This window comes from Salmo salar, chromosome ssa13, assembly GCF_905237065.1.
Source record: "Salmo salar chromosome ssa13, Ssal_v3.1, whole genome shotgun sequence".
NCBI classification, from domain to species: domain Eukaryota; kingdom Metazoa; phylum Chordata; class Actinopteri; order Salmoniformes; family Salmonidae; genus Salmo; species Salmo salar.
Genome location: NC_059454.1, coordinates 26,845,135 through 26,868,025, shown reverse-complemented (window position 1 = coordinate 26,868,025; position 22,891 = coordinate 26,845,135). Strand labels below are relative to the sequence as shown.

Sequence of the window (22,891 nt, the reverse complement as noted above, 5' to 3'; positions counted from 1 at the left end):
AGAGGGAGGATAGAGAAGGGGGGAGGCAGAGAGAGGGAGAGGGATAGGGAGAGAGAGGGAGAGGGAGGAGAGAGGAAGAGGGTGGAGAAAGAGAGAGAGAGAGGGAGAGGGGGAGAGAGAGGGAGAGGGAGGATAGAGAGAGGGGGAGGGAGAGAGAGAGGGAGAGGGGGAGAGAGAGGGAGAGGGAGGATAGAGAGGGGGGAGAGCGAGAGGGAGAGGGGTGAGAGAGAGGGAGAGGGAGGAGAGAGAGAGGGGGGGAGGGAGAGAGAGAGAGAGAGACAGAGAGAGGTGGGTTACAGTGCAGAGTAGAACCATCATAGATATATAACAGGTGATCAGATAGGATCTCATCCATGGTCTCTACTTGTGGGTGGATGAAAGAGAGAGAGCTGGGAAATAGGAAGATGACAGATGAGCTGGAGGTGTGTGTGTGTTTTCTTGTATGTGTGTCTCTTACCTCCATCTTTTGTCCCACCTCTACGAAGGCGCAGGTGGGGTGGAAGGCCCCGGTTCCACAGGCATATAGGTGGGTGCGGTTGTAGTGGTGCACTATCTTCACATAGTTCACACAGTCTGTCTGCAATACAAACACACACACTAACCAGTTTAACAACGTCCCTTCTCCCCTCAGTTACAAGCTCCATCAACAGAGCATCCCCTCATTTTACTTTAACTTTCTACCTTCACAATGCATTTAATGATGTGCATTCTTCACATATCTTACACTGCCTGCTTGTAAAACATTATTGACTTCTCTTCTCCTGTCTGCACCACATTGCTTTCTTGTTCTCTCTATCTCCCTCCTCCCTCCTTCCCCTCCTCATATCCACTTCTGCCGTTCTGTCTGACATAAACTGTCCCCTTCGGTATCTTGTTGTATTACACAGTGATCCTGGTCATCAGTTATGACTAAGTGGCCTCCTAGCAGCGATATCAGCCTCAGTGACGCAAGAGAGGAGAGGAGAGGCGAGAGGAGAGGAGAGCAGAGAGGAGCAGAGGAGGGCAGAACAGAGCAGAGCAGAGAGCAGTAGAGGAGAGCAGAGAGGAGCAAGGCAGAGGAACGAAGAGCAGACCTAAAAAGGAGCAGAGTATAGGGGAGCAGAGGGGAGCGGAGGGGAGCAGAAGGGAGCGGAGGGGAGCAGAGTAGAGTAGAGCAGAGGAGAGCAGAGGAGAGCAGAGGGGAGCAGATGGGAGTAGAGCGGAGTAGAGGGGAGTAGATGAGAGTAGAGCGGAGTGGATGGGAGTGGAGCGGAGTGGAGGGCAGTGCAGGGGAGTGGAAGCAAACAGAGAGGAGTGGAGGGGAGTAGAGAAGAGTAGATGGGAGCAGAGGGGAGTAGAGAGGAGAAGATGGGAGTAGAGAAGAGTAGAGCGGAGTGGATGGGAGCAGAGGGGAGCAGAGGGGAGTAGAGAGGATTCGAGTGGAGTAGAGCGGAGTAGAGGGTAGTGGAGGGTAGTGGAGGGGAGCGGAGGGGAGTAGAGGGGAGTAGAGTGGAGAAGAGGGGAGTAGAGTGGAGAAGAGGGGAGTAGAGTGGAGAAGAGGGGAGTGGAGGGGAGTAGAAGGGAGCAGAGAGGAGTAGAGGGGTGAAATAGAGAGGAGTAGAGGGGAGTAGAGTGGAGAAGAGGGGAGTGGAGGGGAGTGGAAGGGAAGGGAGCAGAGAGGAGAAGAGGGGGGTAGAGGGGAATAGAGAGGAGTAGAGGGGAGTAGAGGGGAGTAGAGGGGAGTAGAGTGGAGAAGAGGGGAGTGGAGGGGAGGGGAGCGGAAGGGAGCAGAGAGGAGTAGAGGGGAATAGAGAGGAGTATAGGTGAGTCCAGCAGAGTCGTGGGGATTAGAGGGGAGTGGAGAGGAGTAGAAGGGAGTAGAGAGGAGTAGAGAGAGGGAGTGGAGTGGAGTGGAGGGGAGGGGAGCGGAAGGGAGCAGAGGGGAGTCGAGGGGAGTCGAGGGGAGTGGAGGGAAGAGGAGTGGAGGGGAAACGAGGGGAGTGGAGGGGAGTAGAGAGGAGTAGATGGGAGTAGAGAGAAGTAGAGGGGAGTAGAGGGGAGTGGAGAGGAGTAGAGAGAAGTAGAGGGGATTAGAGAGGAGTGGAGGGGAGCAGAAGGGAGCAGAGAGGAGTAGAGGGGAGTAGATGGGAGTAGAGGGGAGTAGATGGGATTAAAGCGAAGTAGAGGGGAGTAGAGAGAAGTAGAGGGGAGTAGAGAGAAGAAGAGAGGAGTAGAGGGGATTAGAGAGGAGTGGAGAGGAGTAGAGGGGAGTAGAGAGAAGTAGAGGGGAGTAGAGAGAAGTAGAGGGGAGTAGAGGGGAGTAGAGAGGAGTAGAGGGGAGTAGAGAGAAGTAGAGGGGAGTAGAGGGGAGTAGAGAGAAGTAGAGGGGAGTAGAGAGAAGAAGAGAGGAGTAGAGGGGATTAGAGAGGAGTGGAGAGGAGTAGAGGGGAGTAGAGAGAAGTAGAGGGGAGTAGAGAGAAGTAGAGAGGAGTAGAGAGGAGTAGAGAGGAGTAGAGGGGATTAGAGAGGAGTGGAGAGGAGTAGAGGGGAGTAGAGAGAAGTAGAGGGGAGTAGAGAGAAGTAGAGAGGAGTAGAGAGGAGTAGAGAGGAGTAGAGGGGATTAGAGAGGAGTGGAGGGGAGCGGAAGGGAGCAGAGGGGAGTAGAGGGGAGTAAAGAGGAGTAGAGGGGAGTAGAGAGAAGTAGAGGGGAGTAGAGGGGAGTAAAGAGGAGTAGAGGGGAGTAGAGAGAAGTAGAGGGGAGTAGAGGGGAGTAGAGAGAAGTAGAGGGGAGTAGAGGGGAGTAGAATGGAATAGAGGGTAGTAGCCTAACCCTAACCCTAACCCTACCCCTCAACGGCCCGTTGCCCCCATAATGGCCGCTTGCCATAGCATACCAGCGTTCCTAGAAAGTCGGTGGTCACTGACAAAACAAAGCCCTGACGTAACATCCTGCACCGGGTGCCCTTTGACCCCCAGGAATAACAGTGCGCAGCTGAAAAACAAGCTCCACGGGCTCAGGTCAAGAAGGGCAGGCAGGGTGGGACACCTTGCACAATAGGCCCTGAGTTAATGAGTAAACTCTACAGGCCGTGACTGAGCCACTCACAGGGAGGTTAAAGGAGAGGAGAGGTTGAAAAGGAACCCATCTTACTCCATACAACCAGACGTACCAAGACCTTTACCTCCGATAGAGACATCCAGAGAGGTTAACAACCACTCCCTCCTTCTACCCTTGCCCCTTCGTTCAGTCCCTTAGTGCAGCACCAGCTGTTCTGTTCTCCACTCCCATACTGTAATTATCTATGGGGCCATCCCCCCACCCCTCTCCCTCCTTCCTCTATCTGCTCATCTGAGCAGGTCACTGGTTCCAGCGTGTGGAGTAACCCCCAGACACCAGCTATTGAACAACACACACAGAGACACAGACACACACACGCACGTACGTATGCATGCACGAACACACACACATCACATCTGTCTGTCCAGGGTCAGGTTTCACCCCTCATCCATCTGGACCCCGGGGGAACACCGGAGAAGAGGTTTACAAAGAGCGCTGACACCACACTGTGGAGATATCAATGTGTCTCTTCTTTCTCTTGTGTGTGTCGGCTCCTCTTTCTGTCAGTGTCTCTATTTGCCTATAAGTCTGTCTGCATTTACAGATAAGCATACATACATGAACTTTGTGTCTGATTCATCCATCCATTCCTGTTCTCTGTGATTAGCCAGTGTCCCTCTGGGTCAGTCTGGGGGTTTACAAAGCCTGTACCCTTCAGCTATTAATGCTAGGAGGGAAAATATTTAAGAGGTGCTTTCTTCTTCTCAATAAATATAATACACTGAATAGTCCACCTATCATTGGCAAGTATGTGTGTGTGTGTGTGTGTGTGTGTGTGTGTGTGTGTGTGTGTGTGTGTGTGTGTGTGTGTGTGTGTGTGTGTGTGTGTGTGTGTGTGTGTGTGCATGCATGTGCATGTGCGTGTCTCTAAACTTTAAGCCTGTATGTTAACCAGTCCTCTCTGTTCTCTCTATTCTGTCTTTATCCCTGTTTGGCTGTGCCCCGCCCCAGTGAGTGACATACAGGGTTATGTACCCAGTGACGCTGGAGCCCAGCCTGGCCCTGCCTGCTAACCGGAGTTCTGCCTCATTAACCCAGACACACACAGCCCTGCTGCCCTGGCCTGGAACAAAGGGCTTCACAGAGCCTGGCGCTTCCAAAGACCAGGGGTGTCAGAGACCATGGGGGTCAGAGACCAAAGGGGGGTCAGAATGGGGGGGTTGTCAGAGACCAGGGGGGAGGCAGAGAGAGAGAAAGGGAGACGTCACCCTCAACTGCAGCCCCAGCACCTCACACAGGAGCAACACCTGCGAGACCCCCTCCCGAAGGACCTGCACCGAGAGAACCAGCACCAAGAAGACGCACACCAGACCACATCATCACCAACCACATCCACACCAGCCGAGAACCCCCCCCACCAAGCAAACCCTGGCCAAACCCATATAGGCCCTTCCAGATCAGACCTATGCCTCTTCTGCCCTCCCCCATGCCTCTGCCCCCGCAGCAAGGACCTCAACATGACAGCCGCACATATGCCCAGCCGTGAGCAGAGCAACAGGCCCAACCCCCACTAATACACCCCCCACCCCCAAGCCCCATCCTGCGAACTAAGAGGTATGTATCAGATGCTCAACATGCTCTGTTCACACCTACTGTAATGGTCAGAGCCAAAACCACAGGAAAACATCCTGGAATATACAAGGTCTGAGGTTATCTGCCTTTGGCCTAAAAGAAATTGTAAATACAGACATTATCATACTACAAGAAACATGGTATAGAGGAGACGGACCCACCGGTTTCCCTCTAGGTAAAGAGAGCTGGTAGTCCCATCTACTAAACTGCCAGGTATGAAACAGGAAAGAGACTCAGGGGGTATGCTAATTTGGTATAGAGCAGATCTAATCCACTCTATTAAATTAGTCAAAACAGGAACATTTTACATTTGGCTAGAAATTAATGAGGAAATTAGAGAAAAAAAGACTAATGTGTGCTACCTGTATTCCTCCAATAGAATCCCCATACTTTAACGGTGACAGCTTCTCCATCCTAGAAGGAGAGATGAACTGTTTCCAGTCCCAGGGACATGTACTAGTCTGTGACGACCTAAATGCCAGAACTGGACATTAAAACTGACACTCTCAGCACATAGAGGAACAAACACCTACCCCCCACCCCACCCCGCAGACACAACTGTGACAAAACAACCAACAAAAACGGGTCACAACTCCTGCAGCTCTGTCGCATGCTGGGTATGTACATAGTCATTGGGCTTTGAGGGGACTCCTATGGTAGGTACACCTACAGCTCATGCCTTGGCAGTGGTACTGTTGTACTTTATCACTGACCTCAACCCAGAGTCTCTCAGAGCGTTCACAGTCAGCCCACTGACACCCCTATCAGATTAGAGCAAAATCACAGTCTACCTGAACAGAGCAATACTCAATCATGAGGCATTAAAGCCAACGGAACTACATAATATTAAGAAATGTTATCGATGGAAGGAAAGTAGTGTAGAAATCTACCAAAAAAATAATTAGGTAACAACAAATTCCATCCCTTTTAGACAACTTCCTGGACAAAACGTTTCACTGTAATAGTGAAGGTGTAAATTTGGCAGGGAATGTCACGAATTCCACCGAAGGTGGCTCCCCTGCCTGCTCGGGCGGCGCTCTGCGGTCGTCGTCACCGGCCTACTAGCCGCCGCTGATCCCTTTTTCCTTTTCGTTTGGTATGTCTTATTGTTTGCACCTGTTCCTCATTTGGTTCTCTTGATTTATGGTTATTTAAGCCTGTTTAGCCCGCCCAGGTTTGTGCGTAATTATTTTGCGTCAGAGTGTGTTTTTGTTATTGGATGTGCTGGCGATCGACAAGTGTTATTTTATATGCATGCTGTGTACCTGTTGTTCTGGGCACTTTGCATTTTTCACACCGGTTGTGTTGGCGTCGACCGTTTTGTGTTTTATGGAATAAACACAAATTTCCTTACCTCTGCTCTCTGCGCCTGACTCCTACCACCACTCCTAGCAGTTACTGACAGAATCCCGCACCAGCTATGGAGTCAGCAGGAGCAGCCTCCCCTCCTCTCCCATCGATGGAGGAACGGGTCCTCCATCATACCACCATTCTCCACCGAATCGGCTCAGCGATGGATCAGATGATGGAGAGGATGGACCGATGGGAGAGGAGTGGCCTCCCTACCGCATCCCCAGCACAAACTCCCCCCCCACCAGCTACCCCTCCACTGGCGTCCGGACCCGGAGCCTTGCGCCTGGCTCGCCCCAGGGAGTACGATGGAGCGGCGGCTGGGTGCCAGGGGTTCCTGCTACAGTTGGAGTTGTACCTGGCTACCGTTCGTCCAACTCCCTCGGGAGAGGAGAGCGTAAGCGTCCTCGTCTCCTGCTTAATGGGACGTGCCATGGAGTGGGCCAACGCAGTGTGGTATGGCCCAGACTCGGCAAGGGATCACTACCCCGAGTTCACCCGCCGTTTCCGGGCCGTGTTCGACCACCCAGCAGAGGGCCGGGCGGCGGGTGAACGGCTGTTCCACCTGCGGCAGGAGACGAGGAGCGCACAGGACTTTGCTCTGGAGTTCCGGACCTTGGCTGCTGGAGCGGGGTGGAACGACAGGGCCCTGATGGACCACTATCGGTGTAGCCTCCGGGAGGATGTCCGCCGGGAGCTAGCCTGTCGGGACACTACCCTCTCACTGGATGAACTAATAGACATGTCCATTCGTCTCGACAACCTGCTGGCTGCACGCGGGCGTCCGGACCGGGCCCTGTTGGTTCCACCTCCAGGTCCTCCAGCTCCCATCCCTATGGAGCTAGGGGGGGGGCACGTCCAGGGGAACCGGAGGAGGAGGCTCCTCCATGTACCCAGTGTGGTCGGAGAGGACACACTACCAACCGGTGCTGGGGGAGCTCCTCTGGGAATCGGGATGGCAGGCGGAGCACTCCTCGTTCACCTCAGGTGAGTAAGCACCAACCTCACCCAGAGCTCCCTGTTGGTCATATGTTCGTTTTAGTAACTTTCCCCTTGTTTTCTCCCTCTTTCCAGCATAAGGCGCTAGTCGATTCAGGTGCAGCTGGAAACTTTATGGATCGTGGGCTCGCGTTAAGGCTAGGGATTCCCCTGGTGTCGTTGGACCAACCTTTCCCCGTGCACTCCTTAGATAGCCGACCATTAGGGTCAGGACTGGTCAGGGAGGCCACGGTGCCACTGGACATGGTAACGCAGGGGGATCATGGGGAACGGATTAGTCTCTTCCTCATTGATTCGCCTGCGTTTCCGGTGGTGCTGGGGATTCCCTGGCTGGCCAATCACAATCCTAATATTTCGTGGAGACAGGGGGCTCTCAGAGGGTGGTCAGAGGAGTGCTCAGGCAGGTGTAAGGGAGTTTCCATCGGTGCGACGACGGTGGAGAGTCCAGACCAGGTTTCCACTGTGCGCATTCCCTCAGAATATGCTGATTTGGCTATCGCCTTCTGTAAAAAGAGGGCGACCCGATTACCACCTCATCGACGAGGGGATTGCGTGATAAACCTCCAGGTAAACGCTACACTTCCCAGGAGTCACGTGTACCCATTGTCACAGGAGGAAACGTTGGCTATGGAGACATATGTCACGGAATCTCTGAGACAGGGGTACATTCCGCCCTCCATGTCACCCGTCTCCTCAAGTTTCTTTTTCGTGAAGAAAAAGGATGGAGGGCTGTGTCCGTGCATTGATTATCGAGGTCTAAATTCTATCACAGTAGGGTTTAGTTACCCGCTACCTCTCATCGCTACGGCGGTGGAATCATATCACGGCGCGCGTTTTTTCACGAAACTGGACCTCAGGAGCGCATACAATCTGGTGCGTATCCGGGGAGGAGACGAGTGGAAAACCGCATTCAGTACCACATCGAGCCACTATGAGTACCTCATCATGCCGTATGGGTTAAAGAATGCTCCAGCCGTCTTTCAATCCTTTGTTGACGAGATTCTCAGGGACCTGCACGGGCAGGGGGTGGTGGTGTATATTGATGACATCCTGATCTATTCCGCCACCAGCGCCGCGCATGTCTCCCTGGTGCGCAAGGTGCTTGGGCGACTGCTAGAGAATGACCTGTACGTTAACCTGTTAGGGCTAGGGGGCAGTATTGACACGGCCGGATAAAAAACGTAACCGATTTAATCTGGTTACTACTCCTGCCCAGTAACTAGAATATGCATATAATTATTGGCTTTGGATAGAAAACACCCTAAAGTTTCTAAAACTGTTTGAATGGTGTCTGTGAGTATAACAGAACTCATATGGCAGGCAAAAACCTGAGAAGATTCCATGCAGGAAGTGGCCTGTCTGACAAGTTGTGTTTCATCTTGGCTCTTTTTATTGAAGACTGAGGATCTTTGCTATAACGTGACACTTCCTACGGCTCCCATAGGCTCTCAGAGCCCGGGAAAAAGCTGAACGATATCGAGGCAGCCTCTGGCTGAAACACTTTATCGCGTTTGGCAAGTGGCCGATCAGAGTACTATGGGCTTAGGCGCGTGCCCGAGTCGACCCTATGCTTTATTTTTTTTTCGTCTGTTTACCTAAACGCAGATTCCCGGTCGGAATATTATCGCTTTTTTATGAGAAAAATGGCATAAAAATTGATTTTAAACAGCGGTTGACATGCTTCGAAGTACGGTAATGGAATATTTACAAATGTTTTGTCACGAATTGCGCCATGCTCGTCACCCTTATTTACCCTTTCGGATAGTGTCTTGAACGCACGAACAAAACGCCGCTATTTGGATATAACTATGGATTATTTTGAACCAAACCAACATTTGTTATTGAAGTAGAAGTCCTGGGAGTGCATTCTGACGAAGACAGCAAAGGTAATAACATTTTTCTTATAGTAAATCTGACTTTGGTGAGTGCTAAACTTGCTGGGTGTCTAAATAGCTAGCCCTGTGATGCCGGGCTATCTACTGAGAATATTGCAAAATGTGCTTTCACCGAAAAGCTATTTTAAAATCGGACATATCGAGTGCATAGAGGAGTTCTGTATCTATAATTCTTAAAATAATTGTTATGCTTTTTGTGAACGTTTATCGTGAGTAATTTAGTAAATTCACCGGCAGTGTTCGGTGGGAATGCTAGTCACATGCTAGTCACATGCTAATGTAAAAAGCTGGTTTTTGATATAAATATGAACTTGATTGAACAAAACATGCATGTATTGTATAACATAATGTCCTAGGGTTGTCATCTGATGAAGATCATCAAAGGTTAGTGCTACATTTAGCTGTGGTTTGGGTTTATGTGACATTATATGCTAGCTTGAAAAATGGGTGTCTGATTATTTCTGGCTCGGTACTCTGCTGACATAATCTAATGTTTTGCTTTCGTTGTAAAGCCTTTTTGAAATCGGACAGTGTGGTTAGATTAACGAGAGTCTTATCTTTAAAATGGTGTAAAATAGTCATATTTTTGAAAAATTGAAGTAATAGCATATCTAAGGATTTGAATAACGCGCCACAGGATTCAACTGGCTGTTGAGTAGGTGGGACGCAAGCATCCCACCTAGCCCATAGAGGTTAAAGTCCTGAGGAGGATAAACGAGGTGTGTTACCGGTTACAACTTCCATCTTACTACCGTATTAACCTCTCGTTTCACGTGTCTCTCGTCAGGCCGGTGGTGGCTGGTCCCATGCAGGAAGGTGAGGTGCCGGAGGTTCCTCCACCCCCGCTGGACATTGGGGGGTCCCCGGCGTATAAGATACGCGCCATTCTGGACTCCAGACTTCGGGGGGGCCTACAGTACCTCGTCGACTGGGAGGGGTACGGCGCGGAGGAGAGGTGCTGGGTACCTAGGAAGGACATTTTGGACCCCCCACTACTGAGGGAATTCCACCGCCTTCATGGGGATCGCCCTGCGCCTCGTCCTCCGGGTCGCCCTCGAGGCCGGTGGCGGCGCGCTGCGGCAGCCGAGCGTCAGGAGGGGGGTACTGTCACGAATTCCACCGAAGGTGGCTCCCCTGCCTGCTCGGGCGGCACTCTGCGGTCGTCCTCACCGGCCTACTAGCCGCCGCTGATCCCTTTTTCCTTTTCGTTTGGTATGTCTTATTGTTTGCACCTGTTCCTCATTTGGTTCTCTTGATTTATGGTTATTTAAGCCTGTTTAGCCCGCCCAGGTTTGTGCGGGATTAGTTTGCGTCAGAGTGTGTTTTTGTTATTGGATGTGCTGGCGATCGACAAGTGTTATTTTATATGCATGCTGTGTACCTGTTGTTCTGGGCACTTTGCATTTTTCACGCCGGTTGTGTTGGCGTCGACCGTTTTGTGTTTTATGGAATAAACACAAATTTCCTTACCTCTGCTCTCTGCGACTGACTCCTACCACCACTCCTAGCAGTTACTGACAGGGAACGCCAAACATTATATTTTACCTTTAGCTTCCCTATCAAATAAAAAAAATTCAACCAGCCAATCTAAGAAAATTAACAACAATGAAAAATGGTTTGATGAAGAATGCAAAAACCTCTGCACTATCATTAACAGCAGACTACATTTACATAGACTAGTTCATTTCCTCAGTGAAAACAATGTACTGAGTAAATGTCAAATGGGCTTTTAACCAAATTACCGTACGACAGACCACGTAGTCACACTGCACACCCTAATTGACAAAAAAAATTATAACTTTCTTTCCACAGGGCCGTGGGGTGAGACAGGGATACAGCTTGAGCCCCACCCTCTTCAACATGTATATCAACATATTAGTGAGGGAAATGTCTACTGTTTGCTGATGATTTGGTGCTTCTCTCCCCAACCATGGAGGGCCTACAGCAGCACTTAGATCTTCTGCACAGATTCTGCCAGACCTGGGTGCCCTGACAGTAAATCTCAGTAACACAACAATAATGGTCATCCAAAAAAGGCCCAGTTCTCAAGACCACAAATATAAATTCCATCTAGACACCATTTCCCTAGAGCACACCAAAAAAACATGCCTACTTCCACCTAAACATCAGCACCACAGGTAACTTCCACAAAGCTGTGAACGATTTGAGAGACAAGGCAAGAAGGGCCTTCTACGCCATCAAAAGGAACATCAAAATATTTTAATCAGTTATAAAACCCATTGTCCTTTATGGTTGTAAGGTCTGGGGTCCGCTCACCAATCAAGAATTCATAAAATGGGACAAACACCAAATTGAGACTGCATGCAGAATTCTGTAAAAACATCCTCTGTGTACAACGTACAACACCAAATGATGCATGCAGAGCAGAATTAAGACGATACCCACTAATTATCAAAAATCCAAAAAGAGCTGTTAAATTCTACAACCCCCTAAAGGAAGTGATTCCCAAACCTTCCATAACAAAGCCATCATCTACAAAGACATTAACCTAAAGAAGAGACCACTAAGCAAGCTGGTCCTGGGTCTTTGATCACAAACACAAACAGACCACACAGAACATCAGGACAGCAACACAATTAGACCCAACCACATCATGAGAAAACAAAAAGATAATTACTTGACACATTGGAAAGAATTAACAAAAAAACTGAGCAAAAACTGTAATGCTATTTGGGCCTAAACAGAGAGTTCACAGCGACAGAATACCTGACCACTGTGACTGACCCAAAATGAAGAAATGCTTTAACTGTGTACAGATTTAGTGACCATGGCCTTGCTATTGAGCATAGCCTTGCCTTTTGTACTTTAACTATTTGCACTTCGTTATAACACTGTACATAGCCATGATATGACATTTGAATTGTCTCTATTCATTTGAAATGTTCACTGTTCATTTTTGATTAATTATTTCACTTTTGTTTATTATCTATTTTACTTATTTAAAGACGTTTCCCTTGCCAATAAAGCCTTTTGAATTGAAGGATATAAACAGAAAGAGATAAAAGAGAGAGAGAAAGACACTGTTAGAGAGAGAGAGAGACTAGAGAGAGCGAGAGCGAGAGAGTGAGAAGCGAGGGAGAGTGAGAAGCGAGAGAGAGAGAATGAGAAGAGAGAGAGAGAAGGAGAAGAGAGAGTGAGAAGGGAGAGAGAAGGAGAAGAGAGAGTGAGAAGAGAAAAAAGGTATGAAGAGAAGAGGCTTTAAGAGAGAGAGGGAGGGGGGATTGAGTCAGTGATCCCAATGTCAGAATCAGGTCCCTGACTCCACTCACATGGGTCACCTGACCCCTGACCCCACAATACCCCATTCATTAAACACTCCTCTCCTCTGACTGAGAAAATGCACATCACTGCCGCTACGCAGGGCAGGTTACTACAGCACACAAGGGCGGGTGACTCTCTCTCTCTCTGTTTTTATCCTACTCTCTCTCTTTCCCTTCCTTTCTCTTTCTCTCTCCCACCTCTATCTCTGTCTCTACCTATTCATTTCTCTAATCTTCTTTATTATTCTCTCTCTCTCTCTTTCTCTCTCTCTGTCTTTATCCTTCTTTCCCTACATACTATACATGCTGCCTATATCTCTCTACCCCCACCCCCTTCTAACTCTCTCCCTCTATCTCCCTGTATCTCACTCTCAGAGTGCTGAACGCTTGGCTGGTCTGTGGTAAGAGAGTGGCACTCTGAGAACCAGGATAGAGAAACCATCCAGGAAACTCCTTCCTTTAATAATGTTAATGACTAAGAATAACACGGTGCACAGTGGCAAGGTGCTCCCATAATTAAGCACTTTACAGTAGAAGGAAATCCTTCTGAGCAGTAAAAAAACAAATAAAATCCAAAGCATACCCCTGGACAGTTTTGCTGGCAAATTATTTTGCCATTACACAATGCCATTCTACTTAGCAATTCTGGAATGAATCCCATGTATTACCAGACAACATTTCACGTTAACTTTTGGCTAGGACTGCAGGTTAAGCAGTCTAGCAGAAAGCCGAAGCCATTCAAATAGATCTAACTGTCCTGTCCTTTGTGACTTGTTTACTGGCTGTGTGAAGTTCAGTATATTACTTTGATTATTAATGAGCCAAGCTGGTGGGAGCCTCTTTGTTTCTCTGGGGAAAAAACAGGACAGATAGAAAAACAGATAGTGAAAGAGGAAAAGAGAGAGAAAGAGTGACAACTTGTTTTAAAGACAACTCTTTTTTTCTTTCCTGCCCTGGTTCAGGCCACTCCCTGCAGAGACACACACAGCACTATAATTAGGGTCAAGAGAGAGATCACTGTGTGTGTGTGTGTGTGTGTGTGTGTGTGTGTGTGTGTGTGTGTGTGTGTGTGTGTGTGTGTGTGTGTGTGTGTGTGTGTGTGTGTGTGTGTGTGTGTGTGTGTGTGTGTGTGTGAGTTTGTCTCTCTCAGGTGATATTAGGACCTCACAGTCAGCTGATTTATGAGCTCATGGAGTCACATTGTCTATAGCATAGCCCACCTTTTCTCCTAAAGTCCTATTCGCACGGGACTAGTATTACTAGAGAACGTTGATTATGTAACTATTACCCCGTTATTCCAGCGGACGATTCGGACTGCCCTCTGTAATTGTAATTTTTTTTCAATAAATGTACAGTTATGACAGAAGCCTGGAGGTTTCTTTTCTAGGCGTGAAGATATTTCAACAAGTCCAGGTCGATAACAGGCTACGCTGTTACCTCGAGCTTGCTTCCCAAGTCCAGGCCGATAACAGGCTACGCTGTTAACTCGAGCTTGCTTCCCAAGTCCAGGCCGATAACAGGCTACGCTGTTAACTCGAGCTTGCTTCCCAAGTCCAGGTCGATAACAGGCTACGCTGTTAACTCGAGCTTGCTTCCCAAGTCCAGGTCGATAACAGGCTACGCTGTTAACTCGAGCTTGCTTCCCAAGTCCAGGTCGATAACAGGCTACGCTGTTAACTCGAGCTTGCTTCCCAAGTCCAGGTCGATAACAGGCTACGCTGTTAACTCGAGCTTGCTTCCCAAGTTCAGGTCGATAACAGGCTACGCTGTTAACTCGAGCTTGCTTCCCAAGTCCAGGTCGATAACAGGCTACGCTGTTAACTCAAGCTTGTTTCCCAAGTTTCTAAACCATACCAAACCATCTTTTGTATAGTGTCGCCATTATATTTGAATTGAGGAATATTTTATCGATCCGCGGTATACGTCATAAAATCATCGACTGTAAAAAAACATTTAGGCCCTTCATTTATAGGCTATGAGCAGCACGTCATAAAATGTATCAAATCAGTTATTCTTTTCTTGCTCAAACCGTGAGCAACACCTGTCAAACTCCAACATTTCTTTCAAAACACAGGGATTGGCATGGGTTTAGTATTATCAGAGGAGTTTGGAGTTTGCCAAAAAACTGTCAATTATTCTGGCTGGAATTGTTACACTCCTGCAATATAAAAATGACTGACAGATTCAGACGGGACTAAAATTACAGATGTGGTGTTTTGTGCTCGTTACCTGACCTCCAAATTAAATTTTTATTTTATTTTACTAGGCAAGTCAGTTAAGAACAAATTCTTATTTACAATGACGGCCTAGGAACAGTGGGTTAACTGCCTTGGTCAGGGGCAGAACAACAGATTTTTACCTTGTCAGCTTGGGGATTCGATCTAGCAACCTTTCGATTACTAGCCCAACACTCTAACCACTCGGCTGCCTGCCGCTACCTGCCCCCCCAGCATCACCTGCCCTCCCCAGTAAAACTAATCCTGGCCGAATAGGATTTAAGACAAATACAGACAGAAGACCAAAACCTCACCTACATCTTTTATGAAAAAGAAAGGAGAGAAAGAGAGAGAGGACAAACAGCTGGTTTCATCCTTCTCAGTGCATTCAGACACCCACGTCAATCAGTGATGCTTAGTGTAGTCTGTCTGTTTCTTTATTTAAACACAACACACCACAGAGCAAACACCCAGGAGACCAGATAATGACACTGCCTAATCCACACACACACACACAGATGAATGTATGCACACGTCTACAGTCAGAGACACACACATGCTGACGCCATGGTCAGGGTCACCATGTGAGATTGAGAAAAGGGAGGAAACGGAAGAGAGAGAAAGAGGAGGGAAAATACAATGAAAGCATTTATCTTGGGCCCTAATGTGATCCTACTTCTTTCCTTTGCTCATTCTGTCTTTTCCTCACCTCTTTTCTCTCCAGCACACACACACGCACACACACACACACACACACACACACACACACACACACACACACACACACACACACACACACACACACACACACACACACACACACACACACACACACACACACACACACACACACACACACACACACACACACACACACAGTTCTTTAGGTGAAACAGGAGCCAGTTGTGCATTATGAATGGGGCTCGTTGTCGGTCTCCTCCAGCTGTGTAATCATACTGATTAGGGGTTTCTGTTATCCAGAGCTCACACACACACACACACACACACACACACACACACACACACACACACACACACACACACACACACAGATCCTGCGCACGCACGAATGCGCACGAACACACAAGCACATCCACGAACATGCATTGTGTGAATACACACACACTCGCATACAGACACACATTTAGCTTGAAGTGAGCGAGATAGATGTGCAAAGTGTACATTTGGGTGGTCTGAGTGGCCTAAGGAGTTTGTAGGGTGTGTCAGTGGAACCCGGCCCTGTCTGCACCCACCTACAGCCAGAGGAAGGAGCGTTCAGGCCCCAGGGCAGAACAATGACGAGGATTGGACAGTCACACACATTCACCATCCAACACAAACAACCCAGTCAACCAACCCTTTAGTTCACTGACATACAGTGCACTGTAGTTACTAACACTTCCGCTCTATGTGAGTGGGTGAAAGACAGGAAAGGATTGGGAAATCAGAGAGTGAGATGTGTCCAGATATACTGTAGCTTTAACTGGGTGGTGATATTGAATGAGAGTAGTGTTGGAAAGTGACCTGTCACAACTGGTTTATTTCTGTCTGAGAAGTCTTACATCCTCAGAGTCACAGGAAACAATGTACTACCTGCCTCTGTGAGATACTGTATATCAGAATAAACATGACTTTGAGAGTTTAAAACCTAAAAAGAAAGTATTTTAACTCACATTGATGTCCTTTCCTGCCCAGTTACACTCCTCCCTCCAGTCCACCGGGGCTGGCCAGTAGATCTGAAATGCACAGGTCAGAGGTCAGAGGAGGCAGCAGGATGGAGATAGGTCTGGGGTCGCGACCTCAAGCAGGGAAAGGCCTGCCCACCACCCTGAGGGACATTTCTGAGGGAGGACCTCTCTCCTCTCCTCCTTTCTATCACTCCCCCTCTCTTCCTCTCTTCTTTTCTTCCTGGACCCCATACCATGAAAGAGCTGAGAATCCACAAGTCACACAGTAGAAAACCACACGACCACGAGCGAAAACAGCTTTAACGACAAGAGAGCCACTAGTGCGAAAACAAGCTGTAAATCATATCTCACCAAACCACAAACAGAGTCAAACAATCTGCTCAGCACTCAGATTTCACACAGTCTGCAAGAACCTACAGACACTGTAAGGTGTAGGGTTATAGAGTGCATGTTAGGCTGGTTATAGGGTATGGGTTAGTGAGTTACGTGTGTGTGTGTGTGTGTGTGTGTGTGTGTGTGTGTGTGTGTGTGTGTGTGTGTGTGTGTGTGTGTGTGTGTGTGTGTGTGGGTTTTACTATCTTTGTGAGGACCGACCAGAAGTCCTCACAAGGATAGTAAAACAATACAAAAATTCAAGTGGGGACATTTCGACGGTCCCCACAAGGAATAGGCACATTTTAGGTTTAGGTTTACAATTAGGGTTAGGGTTAGAATCAGGGTTAGGGTTAAGGATTAGGAGTTAGGGTTAGGTTTAGGTTTAGGGGTTTGTGATTAGGGTATAAGGTTATGGTTAGGGGTTAGGGAAAATAGGATTTCGAATGGGAGTCAATTGTTTGGTCCCCACAAGGATAGTAAAACAAACGTATGTGTGTGTGTGCATGCATGTGTCTGAACGTGCGTCCGTCTGTGTGCATGTGTGTGAGAGAGGTGTTGACAGGTAATCACAGATTGTGTGACCCCCAAATCGCCATGGTAACCACTGATCTCCATATCTGCTTTGAGGGGATGAGAGTGAGATGAGATCCATCAGTCTGTCAGCACAACTGTGACATGCTAGAGCACCACTAACTCACTCTCTCTACGATTATCTACCACAACAAAGATATCTGTGTGTCCAAACCTGGCTCGTCTTATCTTAACATCACATTTTTTACCAAATGGATCATTGGACCGTTTGAATGTATGTCAAATGACACACAGGAAATATCAATGTAAAACAACTTTTTCAGTTTCATGAAAATGTCAGATTTATGATATTCACTAACACTAGTGAAAACATATTCACATAGCATAGGGTAAAATGGACTGGTTGACAGGCGGACTGACCTTGTGCTCCTGCTTGGCGATGTTATCCAGGCTGAGTGACAAGAGGAAGTTGCGTGCGCCCACGAACAGCCGTCCCCTCTCCTCATCCAATAAAAGAGCGCTGAAACAGCACGAGCGCTCCAGCTCGAACCGCCGCACGCCATGGAACTGCTGCAGCTCTGAAACACAACACACACAGTGGATCATACAGACATTACATTGAACTCTCCTAGTCAAAAAAGCCCTGAAATGTATGTTTTTCCTCAGAGAAAATAGGTGTTTTGCTATGCTTATGTCGATAAATGAGACCCTATTTGATGGTTTGACGTTTTTTACAAGGCCATACAATTGGAAGTGGTTATTTAGCTCTACTGCCAGGGTCAGTCCAGGGCAGAATGGCACAGGAGGTTGGTGGCACCTTAATTAGGAAGGACCGGCTCGTGGTAATGGCTGAAGCGGAATATTTGGAATGGTATCAAATACATTCAACACATGGTTTCCGTCATTCCATTCGCTCTGTTCCATCCATTATTATGAGCCATGCTCCCCTCAGCAGCCTGATCTCTGTTACAGCTTTGGAATCAGCTGTCTCAGCAGGGCTTCGAATATCTGGAGAATTGAAGCCTCCTCTCGCTTCTCTTCTCATAATAATACAAATATATGCCGTTTAGCAGACACTTTTATCCAAAGCGTCTTACAGTAATGTAAGGGTGACTCAATGAATATAAACCCACAACCCTAGCGTTGCAAGTGTCATGCTCTCCTCTCCTTGGCCTAATCTCCTCTCTCGCTGGGGAACCATGGAGACAGGGATATCCCATGATTTAATGGCACATGCTCCAAACAGGGCCTGTGTCATCATGGAGATGAGTAGTAGGTCTGGAACACTAGTAGGTTTCTGAACTACTGATAAAGTAGCTACTTTCCGGCTAGTCTTACAGCATGGGATGATGATGTCCCTGTCATTCATTAATTCCCTCCTCCCTCCCTCCCTCCCTCCCTCCCTCCCTCCCTCCCTCCCTCCCTCCCTCCCTCCCTCCCTCCCTCCCTCCCTCCCTCCCTCCCTCCCTCCCTCCCTCCCTCCCTCCCTCCCTCCCTCCCTCCCTCCCTCTCAATCTCTCTCTCTCCACTGGGGCCTTATGTTTTGTGCAGGATAGAAAAGCACCTAGTTTGTGTGGGTTTGTTGAAGCGACTCAGGAGACAGAACCCAACCCTGTTCCAGTGAGCCCGGCCAAGAACAACAGTAACCACATTAGTCCTGCTGGCTACTGTTCAGAGGTGTTTATGAAAAGGATATGCCTCTATATTATAGGAGCTGGAGCGTAGCAGGGGCTGGGGGCACTGAGACGGATACTCTCAAAGTTATTGCTTCTAGTCCCTTAATTAGATTTTGTCTGCCAGAAAGGTTCAGATATACACATCCACGGAAACAAACACACACTCCGAAGCACATCCAGTCAGACTGCAACACACGCAGCAGTGTTTAACCGGGCAGGCCTTACCTTTGTAGGAGAGCTTCATGCGAGGGGAAGAGGAGGATGGGTGTGAGGAGGACGAGGAGGGTGAAGAGGAGTCACTGGTCTTGGGGATTCCGCTGGACGAGACCTGGGAGGCCATGAGTCCCAAGAGGAGCAAGGAGCTACATGTCACCATCATCGCCATCATCATCATTACGGTCATCATCATGGCGTCCTGGGGTTGGCAGTAGCCTGGCACGGCTAGCGTTGGAATGGGTTGGGTTGTTGTCGTCACGCTCCTCTCCAATCGGTTGTCAGCCTTCCTGCGTAGTGTGGCGTTCCCTGTTCTGCGTCTGCTGTATCGGACACCTCTCAGCTCTGATGGGACTGAAGCAGCTTCTCACAGTGGCACTGGAACCTAAAAATAATCAAGCAGAGAGGCACACTTTACAAAGCCGGCCGGCAAAGGTAGATCTCTACCCCTCCCTCCCCTCCTCCCCTCCTCCCCTCCTCCCCCTTCGAGCACCAGGAGGTAATTTTAGTCAGGCACAGAGGCTAATGGCTGATGCCCAGCCCCACTCCTGTTAATGCCAGCTTCTATAAAGACCATCTATAATCGCTTCACATAACGGGACGCCATCCAAGGCCCATCAAACACCCAGCCCTGGTCACCTCTATGGGTGGCAGGGGGTGGGGAGGACATGGTAAGCTGGGAGGGGTAGGGGCCCAGTAAAAGACATGTGGGGTGAGATATGTTGGGTGGCCCAGTGCCATGTCCAGTCTAATCCCCAACACAAGCGCCCCCTCTGTGGCAGCGCCAACACGGCCTGGGATGGCATGTCTTCTCATTCCTCTCTGTGTCTCTGCTATCCAACTGGCAGATCATTTTACACCAGATGACTTTTCCTCATTACCGGCAACCACTAATGAAGTGCACTGCAAATGAACTGGCCAGTCAAAGTGATTGGATGCTGGATATGTGTGTGTATGGACACTTCTACAGCTATTTTACCAGGCTCCTGGTATGTGAAACACATACTGTACAGTGCACATTTTCACATGCACTAGCGTACAGTACACGGGCATGCACTCTCACATGCACACACACAGGCACACACAAGCACACACGCACTCATGCACACACACCACAAAGGAATGCACATCGCACACATACAATCAAAATCTTTCACCGCTTTGGACCCTCTCCTCAGACAGCCACAACAATAAAGTGATTCAGTGGAAATAGCCTACTTCAACATTACTGTACCTCAGTAACCTCCCTGTTGGCACCTTCAATACAATACGACTCCCTCTCTCCTTCTCATTCTTTCTCCTATCTGTCTCTGTCTCTCTCTCTATCCCCTCTGTCTTTCTCCTATCTGTCTCTGTCTCTCTCTCTATCCCCTCTGTCTTTCTCCTATCTGTCTCTGTCTCTCTCTCTATCCCCTCTGTCTTTCTCCTATCTGTCTCTGTCTCTCTCTCTATCCCCTCTGTCTTTCTCCTATCTGTCTCTGTCTCTCTATCCCCTCTGTCTTTCTCCTATCTGTCTCATTCTCTCTCTCCATCCCCCTCTCTTTCTCTCTATGAAGAGTACGGCAGTGGCTCAGAGAGAGAGAAAAAGAGGAAACTCAATAGTGTGCAGTGTTGAGGAGCTCAGTGTGTCTGTTGGTCAGTGGGGATGTTAAAACAGAAGTGGGGCCCGGGCTCCGGGGAGATGGACGGTCGGTGGCCTCATGCTTCCAGCACAGTCATCTGTTGCTCTTCCCCATATCCAGTTCCCCCCAGGGCTCGTCACCAGCAGCCAGGACATATTGAAGTTCTCAGATGGACTAATGTGGGCCTGAACTCTGCTCTAAATCACTGTCTCTCTGCCTCTGGCTCTACCTGCTACTGTCTGTTAGAGTGTTACCCTCAGTCAGGACCCCATTAGGCTGGGCTTACACAGTAGGGAGGTAGTGTGGTCCCAGTACATACCATTTAAATGGGAGAGCTTGGAGGGATGGAGGGATGGAGAGCCTGCCAGATGTCTAGGTCTAGTTAATGTATCCACAGGCTCTCTAACCCACAAAAGCATCACAGCCTATCCGCTGCTGTGTGTGTGTGTGTGTGTGTGTGTGTGTGTGTGTGTGTGTGTGTGTGTGTGTGTGTGTGTGTGTGTGTGTGTGTGTGTGTGTGTGTGTGTGTGTGTGTGTGTGTGTGTGTGTGTGGTATGGTTTGGAGTAGGGAGGCGGAAATATTACTGACCTTCGCAACATACCTGACAACACAGACCTTAGCCTAAATTCTAGTTCTATATCTGAGTCCCAGCTCACAGTTCTATATCTGAGTCCCAGCTCACAGATCTATATCTGAGTCCCAGCTCACTGTTCTATATCTGAGTCCCAGCTCACAGTTCTATATCTGAGTCCCAGCTCACTGTTCTGTATCTGAGTCCCAGCTCACTGTTCTATATCTGAGTCCCAGCTCACAGTTCTATATCTGAGACCCAGCTCACTGTTCTATATCTGAGACCCAGTTCACTGTTCTATATCTGAGACCCAGCTCACAGTTTTATATCTGAGTCCCAGCTCACAGATCTATATCTGAGTCCCAGCTTACAGTTCTATATCTGAGTCCCAGCTCACAGTCCTATATCTGAGTCCCAGCTCACAGTTCTATATCTGAGTCCCAGCTCACAGTTCTATATCTGAGTCCCAGCTCACTGTTCTATATCTAAGTCCCAGCTCACTGTTCTATATCTGAGTCCCAGCTCACTGTTCTATATCTGAGTCCCAGCTCACAGTCCTATATCTGAGACCCAACTCACAGTGCTATATCTGAGTCCCAGCTCACAGTCATATATCAGTGCAGGAGTCAGTGTATGGTCTTGGCACGGCAGAGCATGAATAATGGGCCTATTGAGGTGTTAAGACAGCAGGGCTCTCATAAAGTCCCAGCTCCCAGAGCAGAACAGAACAGTGAGGGACCAGAAGTGCCACATTAACTCCGACACAGAGAACACTACTCACAATATCAGCTACGTGTAAGTTATACAGGGAACCTCTCTTTACCGGTCCAACACGCTTTTATATAGATTTACCACAGAAGATCTGCCATAGCAGAAACATTGCCCATTAATTTGTTTAAAGGAGAGGCACCTTACATGTTAATGAGTAGACTGCAGAGATGGCATCAGTGGAATGAGCGTAGGGTCTGAACTAAAACACACACTAGCACACACACACACAGAGAGAGCACGAGAGAGAGAGAGAGAGAGAGAGAGAGAGAGAGAGAGAGAGAGAGAGAGTTGGGTTGGCAGCAGCTCCTGTCTTATTTCAGCTTCATTAGCCAGGAGTGTGAGAGAGGAGAAAGAGTGACATGCTATACTGTAAAAAAAAAAAGAAGAAAAAAAGAAAAGACAATGTCGAAGTCCCTCTTTCAGGCTAGAGTCGGAGAAAAAGTAAGGTCAGAGGGGTATGAATTCCAAATCAATACAAACAACTGTTAACCTGTGGCCCAACACAATGAGAGGTGTGACTAAATACAATAGAGAAGAGTGAGCAGGGAGTGAGGAGAACACAATTACTGGAGTTGCAGCGTGTCATAAGACCATTTCAGCCCGGCAGTCTGCGCTATGCGAAGGGGGAAGAGGGGAAACGGAGAAAAGGAGCGAGAGGGAGAAAGAGAACAATTGTTCTTGGGGGAAAGACTTTGACTGGCCTCCGACCAAAAGCCAAAAGAAAGAATAAAAGCAAAGGAGGAATATAAAGCATGGAAAAGGACACAGCTGCAGTCACATGAACAGGTTTAGAGGGGCGAGAGACACAGAGAGCCTGACGGCAGGTGGTCTTTGCCCTTGTGTAAGCCCTGAGGGGAGAGGCAGGGAGGCAGGGGGAGAGAGGCAGGGAGGCTGGGGGAGAGGGGCAGGGAGGCTGGGGGAGAGAGGCTGGGAGGCTGGGGGAGAGAGGCAGGGAGGCTGGGGGAGAGAGGCAGGGAGGCTGGGGGAGAGAGGCAGGAAGGCTGGGGGAGAGAGGCAGGGAGGCTGGGGGAGA

At 48.7% G+C, this 22,891-nt stretch overlaps 1 protein-coding gene across 1 annotated transcript in view; it reads right to left on the bottom strand.

Annotated features, from left to right (window-relative positions):
• Positions 1-22,891, bottom strand: part of sema3b (sema domain, immunoglobulin domain (Ig), short basic domain, secreted, (semaphorin) 3B) — an 88,642-nt gene that overhangs the window by 14,183 nt on the left and 51,568 nt on the right. The window contains 4 exon segments of the mRNA XM_014135157.2: positions 458-577; positions 16,084-16,146; positions 17,425-17,582; positions 18,906-19,278. Coding sequence (XP_013990632.1) covers positions 458-577; positions 16,084-16,146; positions 17,425-17,582; positions 18,906-19,089 — 525 coding nt within the window. The 5' untranslated portion in view covers positions 19,090-19,278.